General features: G+C 42.7%; 1 protein-coding gene across 5 annotated transcripts; it reads right to left on the reverse strand.

The window, feature by feature from the left end:
* Positions 1–16: 16 nt before the first annotated feature.
* Positions 17–12,300, reverse strand: spef2 (sperm flagellar 2). Of its 5 annotated transcripts, XM_058071276.1 has the most exons (38): positions 11,977–12,300; positions 11,784–11,833; positions 11,487–11,589; positions 11,171–11,423; positions 10,280–10,441; positions 9,929–10,069; positions 9,675–9,751; positions 9,405–9,600; positions 8,889–9,077; positions 8,590–8,777; positions 8,362–8,509; positions 8,082–8,292; positions 7,947–8,017; positions 7,457–7,514; positions 7,356–7,381; positions 7,161–7,264; positions 6,844–7,085; positions 6,069–6,126; positions 5,833–5,993; positions 5,571–5,726; positions 5,223–5,344; positions 5,009–5,136; positions 4,142–4,280; positions 3,934–4,071; positions 3,716–3,838; positions 3,586–3,645; positions 3,356–3,497; positions 3,122–3,256; positions 2,918–3,056; positions 2,744–2,816; positions 2,353–2,509; positions 2,183–2,277; positions 1,847–2,029; positions 1,710–1,778; positions 1,457–1,627; positions 1,173–1,370; positions 929–1,051; positions 17–123 (listed from the first exon to the last, which is right to left on the reverse strand). In XM_058071276.1, exons 3-38 carry the CDS (start codon positions 11,519–11,521, stop codon positions 88–90), a joined length of 4,707 nt encoding a protein of 1,568 aa, XP_057927259.1. In that variant the 5' UTR covers positions 11,522–11,589; positions 11,784–11,833; positions 11,977–12,300; the 3' UTR covers positions 17–87. The 5 variants fall into 5 exon arrangements, with proteins under 5 accessions (XP_057927259.1, XP_057927258.1, XP_057927257.1 ...); XM_058071275.1 differs by lacking the exon at positions 11,784–11,833 and having other exon boundaries at positions 10,280–10,354; XM_058071274.1 differs by lacking the exon at positions 11,784–11,833 and having other exon boundaries at positions 2,951–3,056.
* Between the last annotated feature and the right edge of the window lie 186 nt (positions 12,301–12,486).

The raw sequence follows: 12,486 nt of genomic DNA on the forward strand, positions 1-12,486 counted from the left end.
AGCACAACAGATCTAATCTCTCCTGTTTTTTTAATGATGATCGAGAAGATGGTAAATGTGTCATCAATTAGGAGACTGTAGAGTCACTCATAGCTGATGGGCCTGAAGCACATTATGGATGTTCTGAAAGAGAGCAAAACATAGACGTAAAAACTTGGGGTGGGGGGGGGGGGGGGGGGGGGGGGGGGGTCCAAAATAATTGTGCTTCCTTAAGTAACAATAAAATTTTACGTTTATCAGAACATAGAGTGTCCCTACAAGCAACCAGTTCTATCTGAAAACCAGTCCGCACATTCCAATACATTCATTTTAATATGGGTAGAGTTTTTACTTAAAATGTTTTGTCTTTATTTGCAGAAATCTCTCTCTTGGATGTGGATAAAATGCATGCAGCGAAATTTCATGAACGGTGGCAGAATTTGACTTTTGCGTCAAGAGTTTCTTGGAAATAACAACATGACAGATAATTATAAGCAGCTGGTGGCAAGCCTCATGAAGTCCTACAAAGCCTTTGGCTGCAATATGTCACTGAAGATACACTTTTTGCATTCCCATCTAGATTTCTTTCCATTGAACTGTGGACAAGTGAATGCAGAACGATTCCACCAGGCAGCTAATATGGCGAAATTATACAAGGGAAAGTGGAATCCATTTGCGGCTAAGTATAAGAGACAAGCCAAAAAATCCTTGTTCAGATGGTGAATAAAGGGAAAAGTAATACATTTTGAGTTGAGAGAGTCTGGAATGAGAATACCCTACAAAATATGCTCCAGAAAATCAGTTTTTGGGGGAGTCAGGAAGGCCGCAATTGTATTGTGTTGCTTGATGGGAGACTCACTGTGCCACACAAACCCTACCTCCATGGAGCTAAACAGAAAGATGAGAGGAGTCTGTGACTGATACAAAATATAGTATGACGAGGACTTACGACAAACAGGTAATTGTCCGTGTTCTCTATCAGGTTCTGAAATGTTGAATGCTTCAAGAGGACAGAAAAAGGGACGCAATCTTCTGGACTGTAGCCCAGATCTGCAAATATCTGCACAAGATGCTAGAGGGCAGCAGAGAATGATAAGATGAGTTGTATTTCATGTCACATTGCACGGTAAAGACCTGCTCCAATTGAAACCGGCAACTTTTGTTGCTATATGAACCAAATGTAGGAGAATTACCTCTTTGTTCTCCTTCTGGTTCAGGCAGCTTTGGGGAAGCATGGCGTCACATTTTATATTGCTCACTTCAGGGAACAAGACATAAAGGAGAGTAGGGATGGATATTTGCTGCTCCTCCAAAAGGTCTTCTTCTTCTTCCTCCTCTGCCTCCTCCTGCTCCTCCATGTCCTCCTTGGTTTCTTCTGGTCTGGTCTCAGACTGCAAACAATTCATTGTCATCCAATCATCTGTTGAACATTTGATTGATGAGTGCCTGCTTTTTGTCCACACACTAATGAATTCACCATGACAAGAGGACCGGGCGATGGGTACTTGAGATGAAGTCCTGTCATTAAACTCAGCGCTCTGATGAAGCCCTGCTTGTGGTCTGGGTCACAGGTGAAGTAAAGGAGCATGGACATGTAGTCCAGACGAGGCGGGGTGTATACGTGGTCCGCAAACAGCTGGAAGAAGAACTACGTAGGAAGAAGACAAAAACTTTTAAAAATAAGGTACTTTTGTCATGACAATACTTGACAGACACTGAAGAGGCATTACCTTACGTAGCTTAGCAAGGCGATCACGTGAAAGCTCACAGGCGTCTACACTGGGAAACCACAACTCTGTCTGGTGTTACAAGACACAACCGCTTCAGCTTGTGTAACAAAGACACAGAATGGAAACTTGAGACCGACCTGCAGATATTCTTCCTCACGTATATACCCTGTCGCTTTAGCATCTGCTGCCTTGAAAAGCTGGCGCGCACCCAACAGGGATGTAAGGGATGGAAACGGCCATGGGAGAGCAGCACTGAGCAGAAATTTGCGCCAGTCTATCTGCTTAGACTCGTTCATGAGCAGAGAAATGATCTCGTTCAGCTACAAATAAGAGAGGAAATGTGTTGTAAGGATTCTGCAATAAGTCTACACAATTAAATTCCCTCATATTTAGGTTACCTTATTTTAGCTACATTTAAATTACAGCTCAATAGATGTGTAATATTGTGGCTGCTGGGTGTCTATATGGTATACCTGTGTTTCAGTAATGTTGACCCAGGGTTCAGGTAGAGTGTTATAAGGGACTATGTCATTGATCAGACGGAAGAAGTCAGAACTGGATATAAAGCCTAAAAACAACAGATCAAAAATTGAAAATAATGACTAGATGAACACCAATACTGCCCTTTTTGGTTGTTGTGTACCTGATGGAGCCTCGATACAAAAAGAACTGTAGAGTGACTCCAGCTGAACAATGGTCAACATGGATGGTGTCACTTGCTCTGAGGCCAGTGGACTCGGTTGTCTCGGTGGACTCGGCACTAATTGTGTGTCTCCGTTGAAATAGAAATCAATACTTTCCTGCAGAAATCAAGATTATTATAAAAAGCCAAGATGTGTAGCAACATCTACAAATAAAACCAACCAGCAAACCAATAAAGTTAACCTTGATAATCTTGATATTGGAACATACAATTGAATACATTTACATATCAGCCCTGTGTATTTGTAACACCTGGCAAATACTAGCATATGTTTACTTTTGTCCAACTTCAAATCAAACAAAAAAGAAGAGAAAAATATGATGCTACTTGCCAGCACTAACTCATTCTCAAGCTGAAGAGCACTCTCTATATAGTGCCGCACCACCTCTGTGAGTTGGTCAATACTATAGGAAAAGATACACGTTCCATTGTATTATAGAGAAAAAAATCTTTTGACTTATTGTCACCTTCCATGTTCAGAAACCATGCAATGCCCGATACTGACCTATTCATTTGAGCAACATAATGTGCCTCTAACCAGTCCTGCATGTCACTAAAGATCTGTTCAGCTCTGCTGTTCAGAGAGTTCACCAATGCCAGGCCGTGGCCCTTCACAAGCTTCATCCGAGTCTTTGCTGCATTCTCTGGAAAACACACAATGTGTACGGAAAGTACGGAAGGACATACAGTAGAAAGCGTCACGCAGTACCTTCATGTTTGAGTGCAGCTGTGTATTCTTTGATTATTTTGTTTTTGACTTGTCTGACGGCTCCGGGGGTCTTCTCCACATTGGAGGCCTCAACAGCTGGTGTAGGGCTGGATGCAGGAGGGGGAGATGGGGACACTGGAGAGACAAGAGGTAGAATACTGCATACAATAGACGATAAGGTAGAATACATGCAAAAGTGTACATTGCTGACATGCAGGAACATTCACTCCTTCCCTTTATTCTTTTTGTTTGACTTGTCCTTTTCTTTGTCCTTTTCCTTATCCTTGTCCTTATCTTTCTCCTTGTCCTTGTCCTTCTCTTGGATTGGTTCCAACTCTCTTGCCCTCAGGTCCACCTGCAGAGGTTCTGTTGACACCTAGTCAAATGTAGTAGACACAAGGCAGTGTGGTAAGTAGCCTCCCATAGAAATGTTCACACATTCTATAAGAGACACACGGCATTACCATTTTAGATATGGTGGCAAAGGCCTCTTCTTGTTTGAAGATCAGGATCTCAGGTAATTCCTTGGGCAAACAGAAAGATGAGCATTATCTGAACTGGGCGGGGTAAGGAAATTAGATTTGAGGTAAATACCCTTGCAGGTCCCATATCTGGATTTTCCAGGAAAGTGATGCAGTCAATGAGATCCTGTTGACCCGAATTCAGATAGTAGTCTCTCAGAACATTTCGGGTGTTCTGAAAGCGGCTCATTTCCACCTATGCAACACAAACATTCCACATAAATCTTTGGGACAACAGTGATATCTTAATATAACAGCCAGCTGGTTACCTACAGTATATATCAGTGTTACCTGTATGAGTCTTAAATGATGGTTGACAAGGACTATGGCATGATCCTCTAACCACTTCTCTCCTATGAGAACAGCCCGTTGAGTCTCGTCGTCTTCCTTGTGCGTTTCAACAATGTCCCACAAATGTTCTCGCAGGTCCTACTTACCAATCATCCATGTTAACACATTTTTGCACTACGTAAATGATCTGGGTTTTTTTTTGTCTCACATCAAGACGATGATTTAGCTCTGCTTTGGTCTCCTCGTTTTGCCTCAGATCGTCAGGGATGCTGTTGTAGTCCTTCTGCCACTGAGAGACTAATTCCTGCTTCAGGTCTGGTCGCTCCAGGTACTGCCTGAACTCCTCTCTGGTGTCATAGTTTAAGGAAACATTCATCAGCAGCTGTTGGGCAGTGACTGAAGGAGTGGGGATTTGGGTGGATTGTTTATATAGGATTCTGCCAATTTTCTGTGACCTGAATTCAGACTTGAGTGGCTATGTTTGGTCAAAAACGCTGTGCTTTGCATTGTCACTTTTGTGGCAAAAGTAACTATATAACTATGTAATGTGTTCCAATATCGGCAATCCAAGTGTACTGTTCTGTTCCCAATTTCCATTCAATATTGCAACAGTTACGATGATAGAATGGCTGCACGGTGGTCGAGTGGTTAGCGCGTAGGCCTCACAGCTATGAGACCTGAGTTCAATTCCACCCTTGGCCATCTCTTTGTGGAGTTTGCATGTTCTCCCAGGATTTCTCCTGTTATTCCGATTTCCTCCCACATTCCAAAAACATGCTAGATAAATTGACGACTCCAAATTGTCCATAGGTATGAATGTGAGTGTGAATGGTTGTTTGTCTATATGTGTCCTGTGATTGGCTGGTGACCAGTCCAGGGTGTACCCCGCCTCTCGCCCGAAGACAGCTGTGATAGGCTCCAGCACCCCCGCGAGCCTCGTGAGGATAAGCGGTAGAAAATGAATGAATAACAATAACAAATATTCATTTCACCTTCCACTAACTGTTTCAAAATATACACAGAATAAAAGATCTCTGTAGGTTTGAAGTAAGTGTCATATGCAAACACAATTTACCTGACGTCATATAAGTGATGATCAATAATAGTGCGTTCCAAGCGGAGCTCTTCCATTACAGACTTCACACTGCTCACATAGGAATCACACACCGCTTCCCATTGCTGACACAGATATTCAGATTTATCCTAAAGATAAATTAGGTTACATTACAAAGTTATCTCCTAAAAGAACAATACTAATTCTAACACTCAACAGAGTTGTCGTTTCCTACCAAGGGCACCGGCTCATCCACGTAGACCCAACCGGTAGAACCCGGGCCAGGTGAGGAAGAAACAGGAGGGGCTTCTTGCAACTCCTCTTCAGGTGATGCGTCAGCAGACACCTCGTTTCCTTCTGTGGAGTGACCAGAGGGCTCCATTCATTTCCACAATAACATTCATGCTCATTGCATTAACTGAAAGCTAGTCGGTCATGAAGTCTTACAACAAAATCACGTGATAAAACAACTTGAATTAAAATTTGGCAGACAAACATATCCATTAGATAAGTCACTTTCCAGTTAACTATGAAATAGTCATATCTAACACTGTAGTAGGAAGCTATAGCAGGGAAGTAGCACCTGTCGGAGATCCAGGGTGGGCTTTATCTCTGTCCTCTGTATGGTTTGATTCTGACTCTTCCATTTTGACCTCTTCATTTGAGACGGTCCGTGTTTGTTCTACCTGCACGGGTGTAACAGGACGGGAGGTCTCCACAGGTACTGTTGTTTCCAACGCTGTAAGAGTTGGTGCAAATAAAAAAAATACAAGAACAGGTTCATTTCCAAGAAGGCACTACGACTAAAAAAGGCAGAGATAAATACGTGTTATCAGTGCATTTACCTTCCTGTTTTTTCACGATAGTCTTCTGTAGGATCTTCTTCACAGTCTTGTAAAGGTCTTCTTTCTGTACATCTGCATTTACCTTCATCAATATATTTTTCTTCCCATCGCTCTCAAACCATTCCTGAAGTTTGGGCCAGTTGTCCTGAAAGGTTGCGATCCTAAAAGTGAAATGATGCAAGCCGATACAGTAACAGTAAATAACACAATTAAGGTATGGCATTAAATTATATTACCTGTGTGGAATCTGTCCCACATACAGTTTTTTGTCCGCAGTAGCGTCAGGGCGTCTATCTATTGGCAAGGCAAGGAAAGTTTATTTATCAAGCACAATTAGGTAATTCAAAGTACTTTACGGAAAAGAAGGGTAAAATCAGTCCATAAAAGCATTCTACAAAAACATCAAATCATTTCATAGAATTCCATAAATAATAAATAATAATAATAAATAAAAATGAGGAGTGCATGTTGTCATATGCATAGTTGAATAGAACCGTTTTCAGCCTGGATTTAAAGATCTTCTGGAAGACTCTTCCAGATTTTGGCAGCCTCACCGTGTTTAGTCCTGACTCTGGGCACCCACAGAGCCCTGGATGGTTTATGTGGCTGTAATGTACTTTGGCGCGAGACCATGAAATGACGTGTTCACAAGGAGCATTATTTTAGGGTCTATAGGGTCTGGACTAATATGGTCATATTTCCTGGTTTTAGTCAGGACTCGAGCAGCAGCATTCTGGATGTATTCTCGATTGATAGTGATAGACAAGATATCTATAGAACAAAAATATAATTCACAATAAATGCTCAATGAAATCTAATTACACTAATCAACTATGAATGAACTATGCCTTTATGAACCTTAAGTTGGGAGAATACATTTCCAAAAGGGGGAAAAGGGTTTCGCTCAATGTATGTGTGAATAAATGAATGACTGTACACATTTTCATGAAACACCACACATTAAAATGATCATTGACCTTACTTAAAGACAAACAAATTAGTTTCATGTACCAGTGTGATTGATAGCCCGCTTGGCCACAATAGGATCAGGAATATTCAGCACTAATGCCAAGTCCAGTACCGGAGGCGGGGGTGGGGGTGTCGGCGGATTCGGATCCAGGAGGAGGTCTGTCTTTCTGCACATGATGTCATTCTCCATATCCAGAGAATAAAGGGCTGTCTCTAATAAATAGGCCTGGTCAATGTTGACTGGAAAGCCATCCAGGATCCAGCCTGACTCAGGTGGAACCAGCCTGGTGATAATATGAAAGATGTATAGCTTGTATGGGTTTACGCTCTATCGTTTACAGTATATCAAGCAGTAATACCTTATAGCCTCCACCAAAATGTCCACCAATAGTTCATCAGGTATAACACTGCCTTTGCTCAGCTCTGTTCCAGCAACTTTTCCCAGTAAGGCACGGGTTGACAACTGGCATACAAAAACAGGGAGCACTGGAAGTCAGGAGAAATGTGCAGATTGGCAACGAAAAGAAAACTAGATGCTTAGCAATTTCGCTCACGTTTGTGTCCGTTATTTCCTCTAGACCTTGAAAAAAATGACATACATACCAATGACACAAAGCATATATTACAGCATTATGAACATATTCAGGAAACCCACCATATTTGAGCACTCTGGGGGATATTTTAATCTCTGCGTCTTCCATTTCTTCTGTGACCTGTAAATGTGTTTAAATCGAGTTATTGATGAATGAAATGAAAAAAAGGTATACAAAACTATGGTGAGACCAGCCATGTTGTTTGGTCTAGAGACAGTGCCACCAAGGAAAAGACAGGAAGCAGAACTGGAGGTAGCAGGGATGAGGATGCTGAGGTTCTCACTGGGAGTGACCAGGATGGATAGGATCAGGAACAAGTACATCGGAAGGACATTACATGTTAGAGTCACAGAGGCCAAACTGAGATGGTTCGGACATGTCCAGAGGAGAGATGGTAAATATATTGGTAGAAGGATGCTGCGTTTAAAGCTGTCAGGTAGGAGGCGTCGCGGAAGACCAAAGAGGTTTATGGATGTAGTGAAGGAGGACATGAGGGTAGTTGGTGAGAAGAAGATTGTTGAGATTCTAACCTCAAGTATCAGTTTACCTCACCTCTCTGTTCTTATAAGCAGTCAAAGCTTCTTTTACTAGTGTGTCCACGGATAGGACAAATATGTGCAGCTCTACAACAAGAAAACAACAGGCTCACTTAGATAAAACATTAGCATGAGCGAGGATATTATATACCTTCAGCAATCTTCTTCAGGCATGTGGTCTTGCCAGAGCAAAACTTGCCCAAGACACACGCCTTTATCTTATAGGTAGAACACAATGATGGGCCTGGTGGTAAGGTCGTGCTCCTCAGTACCAAGAGCACATGTTTGAGAATCATGTTGGGGCCCGGCGGTGAACATGTCTCCCCGGCTTCCTCCGGCCAAGTCCACTCTCCTACCATGTTCTAACACACAGTAAAAAGTCAATACATTGTGAGCTTCAATTACTTCGCATACATGTATCTGTAACTTACACTGTATTCGTCATAGTCCTGGTTGTTGAGTATCTCCTGTTTCTGAAGCTCTACAGGGTCTGGTGATGTGGGTCGTGGCTGATCATACAGAGGCAGGCCATTTAACAGCAATTCCTTCCATTCATGCATCAGCTTTGCTGGAATTAAACTGGAAAATACACAGCTTGGTCTTAATATAAAGCATCCTTGGGTCTCTGAGAGCATTTATGATGCAAGCAATTTACATACTTTGCAGTGAGCAGGCGATATTCTCCAACTTTGGTCGCCAAGTCCACAATCTGCTCCAAAATCTCTTTGCACCTCTCAAAATGCTTCTTGGATCTATTCTGTGCACACTCCTCAGCCATCTTCTTGCAGAATTCAAGCTCTAGGCGAATCTCTTCGGCACAGTCCAGCTGAGCCTGTCTGGTCAGGGCCTTAAGGACAAAAGTCAGCAGGTTGTGTGGCGGAACTGAGTTCCAAAGGGAAGGGGCGGCAACAGAGAAGGCTCTGTCCCCCCCCAGGTAAAGAGATATGTCACCACTCACCGCCTCCCTTTCCAGGGCTTCCCGGAATTCCTTCTCCCTCTGTTGCTGGAACTGCTGCTCTTTCAGCAGGCGGTTCTGCCGGAACGCATCCTTCTGCTTGCGCATCTGGAGGAGCTGCACTGCCAAACGCTTCTCTTGCAGAGTCTGGCCGGTCAGATATCTCACCAGCTGCTCTTCTCGCCTTCTCTCCTGCAGGGGACAAATAATTATGTATCAGTAGTCCAGAAATGTATGATGAGATTCATTTATATGCCTTATTAGAGAGGTGTCACATTGTAGTTACAGTATGTCTGACCTCAGCTGTCAATATATATCAGTGGTGTCCAAACTCTGGCCCAGGGGCCATTTGCGGCTTGAAGCTCATTTTTTGGGCCAAAATTAAATTAGACAAAAAACAACAACAATGTATTGTACTAATTGGTGTTAATAACACAAGCACCATAGTTCCCCTCCCCCATATTGTGATTTACACCACCTTCAGTTGGGTAACTATGCCTTGGAGCTTACACCACCTACCTCTTGAGCTTCGTGGGCCTTGAGTTGCTCTATCAGGCATCTGTTTCGTCTCTTCTCTCGCTGCTCAGAAGCTGCTTCATTCTCCTGCAACCTCTGGCGGATGTCCTGAATGTACTTGCTGTTGGACTGGAGCATCAGCTCATTTCCACCTTCACCGCAGCCTTGAGTGCTGCTCCCCAGTGAAGCATCCAGACCGCTAGGAAGAGTGAGAAGGTTATGTATATGTGGTCAGAGCATATATGTGTGAGAGCGAATTGATATTTATCTCACCCGGAAGAGGAAGCAAAGCCTGAAGTGGCCAGCTTCTTCCTGTTTGTCTCAAACTGGGCAATTTCACTCTGGACTATCTGCAGGGACAGACACACGCCTTTGTTTTATTTTTGAAAGACAGCGATAGAGTGAGGGATAATTGTACATGTTTCATTTTGAATTAAATCTTGAGCCAGCTGCATACAGTCTAAAAAATCTGTTTCAAGTACTTGCAGTACAAACTGGTCCTAGAATCTGACAAGCTTGATCATAACCTGTGCTTGTTGCTCTGTGCGATGATGCTGCTTCTGTCTCTTCAGGTTGACCAGTGAAGAATAAGGAGGCGGCTTGGGCACCTGACCATCAGTGGTCTGGTTTTGCATCAGGACGATGTCACTGTACTTTGGACGACTAAACTGCAACATATACAGAGTTATATGCCAACAATGTGTGATATACAATTACATTGTTAAGCAAATACTGTAAAATGATGAGGTAGGTTGACAAATGTCACAAGTTTTTTTTAGATTTTGTTTTGCTCTATTCATACTGATGTTGTTGATGACAATGCACAATAAATGGCCACGCATGCATATATGGTAATGTATGTATGCTTCTTTTAGTACCTTCCTCATGTGAATCCCTCTCTTCTCATCCTGGACTCTGTGTTGACTCTTCTTCTGGGCTGACTTGTCATCCATCTGAGAGCGTTTCTTGTTAGTGTAGTGTTGACTAATTTTCTGCAACTTCATTTGTGCTTCATGTTTTACCATAGCATGTGAGAATCGCTGTATGAAAGAACCACATATATGTACAGTATCTGACCAAGGTCAGTACCAGACCTCACATTCAGCATTATTAGAGTATATCTTCTCAAGAACAATAGGATGCACTTAAGAGTAGTCAGTGTACACTCTGCTGAGCATCACCCCTTTGGGAAAACCTCAACCTCATGATAACAATGGTAAATATGTACTACTATACAAACGGTTTACTGACTACTGGTTCCCTTTATACCGCATCTCCCCTTGACAATATGTATTGTATGCTCTTATTTATTGTTTGTTGTCTTTTATCTTGTATTTTATATTGGTGTTTTTTATCTCCTGTACAGCGACCTTGGGTGTCCTGAAAGGCGCTTTTAAATAAAATGTATTATTATTATTATTATTATTAATATTTAATAACATGTTTAATAAAATATGATTCCTCCCACATTCCAAAAACATGCTAGGTTAATTGGCGACTCCAAATTGTCCATAGGTATGAGTGTAAATGGTTGTTTGTCTATATGTGATCTGTGATTGGCTGGCGACCAGTCCAGGGTGTACCCCGCCTCTTGCCCGAAGACAGCTGGGATAGGCTCCAGCCCCCCCGCGACCCCCGTGAGGAAAAGCCGTAGAAAATCAATCAATGAATAAAATATGAGTGCAGCGTTGTACTTTTGTGGGATACTATGTATATTTTAGGGTATTATTACAACCTCATGTCTGGCCCGGTCGCTTGTCCACACTTACATCTGAGAAGACTTGGTGATCTTTTGTCTGCAGGGTATTGATGGCCACAGGCTGCATAATTTCCATGGTTGCCTTGCTCATCTCGGACTTCCTCTTCTTTTCCAGTGAGACGTAGAGCTGATAGAGCAGATGAGTGGCAACACCCACCTTCTCCTGCATCAGCCCTTGAGCTGTGGTCAGGTTGAAGGAGATGCCCAGTAGGTGGAGAGTTGGTTCCAGGTGAGTGAAATTGTTCAGTTTGGACATGGAGGTGCTGTGGATGCATATTCGGAATGATTACAAGACGATACAACTGACAGAAAATGTACCAACTTACTCTGTCTTTGTGAACACGCTGACATCCTTAATCATCCCATATTTTTGGAGAACTTCACCGATGAGGTAACCACTTGAGAAATCCTTAGCAAAGGTATTTGGTTCTGAAAGGGCACACATGCAAATACGTCTCATAGTATAATAGTAATATTTACATCAATTCATTTTCTAAACAATTAGGTTCAAATTAGGTTAGGTTGGTGGATAGCTTTTGGGCCAAGAGGTCGACTCTGGACTGGTCACCGTCAGTCACAGATAAACATATATAGACAATAGACAAACAACCTTTCACACTCACATTGACACCTATAGTCTCAAATGCATGCCTCTCAGCATCCCCGCAACGAACTGTCGGGAAAAATAATGTTAACTGTTATGATGAATAAAATATATGGAATAGCCTTAGCCCTCCGGGGGCTAGCTTTGCAAAATTGCTGCGTCACTAAGCAATTAGCGTTAGCCTAAATTAGCTAAGATAAACATACACATACCGACAACTTTTGACAGCCGAAGCTCCTCGTTCAGCCACTGGCACAATATATCCGACATATTTGTTTCTTTTTGTTGACTTTAATCTAATAAATGTACCATTACTGCTACTTTTCGAACGCCACACTAGTGGACACTAGTGGTAGATGGGATGTAAACAAACGTTTCGAGGCGGGGCTCCATGGAAACCGGTTTCCCTGGCAAGTTTCCATGTCAGTCAAGGCATTAGTTTGTGCTACGGATTCGCAGATTCGTCACGACGTGGCCCCTCTGGGTAAAACAGAGCTGCTTCACACTATGAATTGTTACAGTTGTCATGGCTAACGAAGCTTGTTGGCTGAAAAACAAAACGGAAAAACAAATAAAACATGGTGATGGTGTCGTTGCCGTGGCAACGTGTTTTCAAACGTGGTTGTAGGTTGTGGGCCTCCCCAGGAGGCGTGGTCACCTGCTACTGCACCAGTGTACATTTGTATTGAGCATAGGTGAACCAACATTAGGAACCTATCCAG

The sequence above is a fragment of the Doryrhamphus excisus genome, chromosome 4, assembly GCF_030265055.1.
Source record: "Doryrhamphus excisus isolate RoL2022-K1 chromosome 4, RoL_Dexc_1.0, whole genome shotgun sequence".
Taxonomy (NCBI): domain Eukaryota; kingdom Metazoa; phylum Chordata; class Actinopteri; order Syngnathiformes; family Syngnathidae; genus Doryrhamphus; species Doryrhamphus excisus.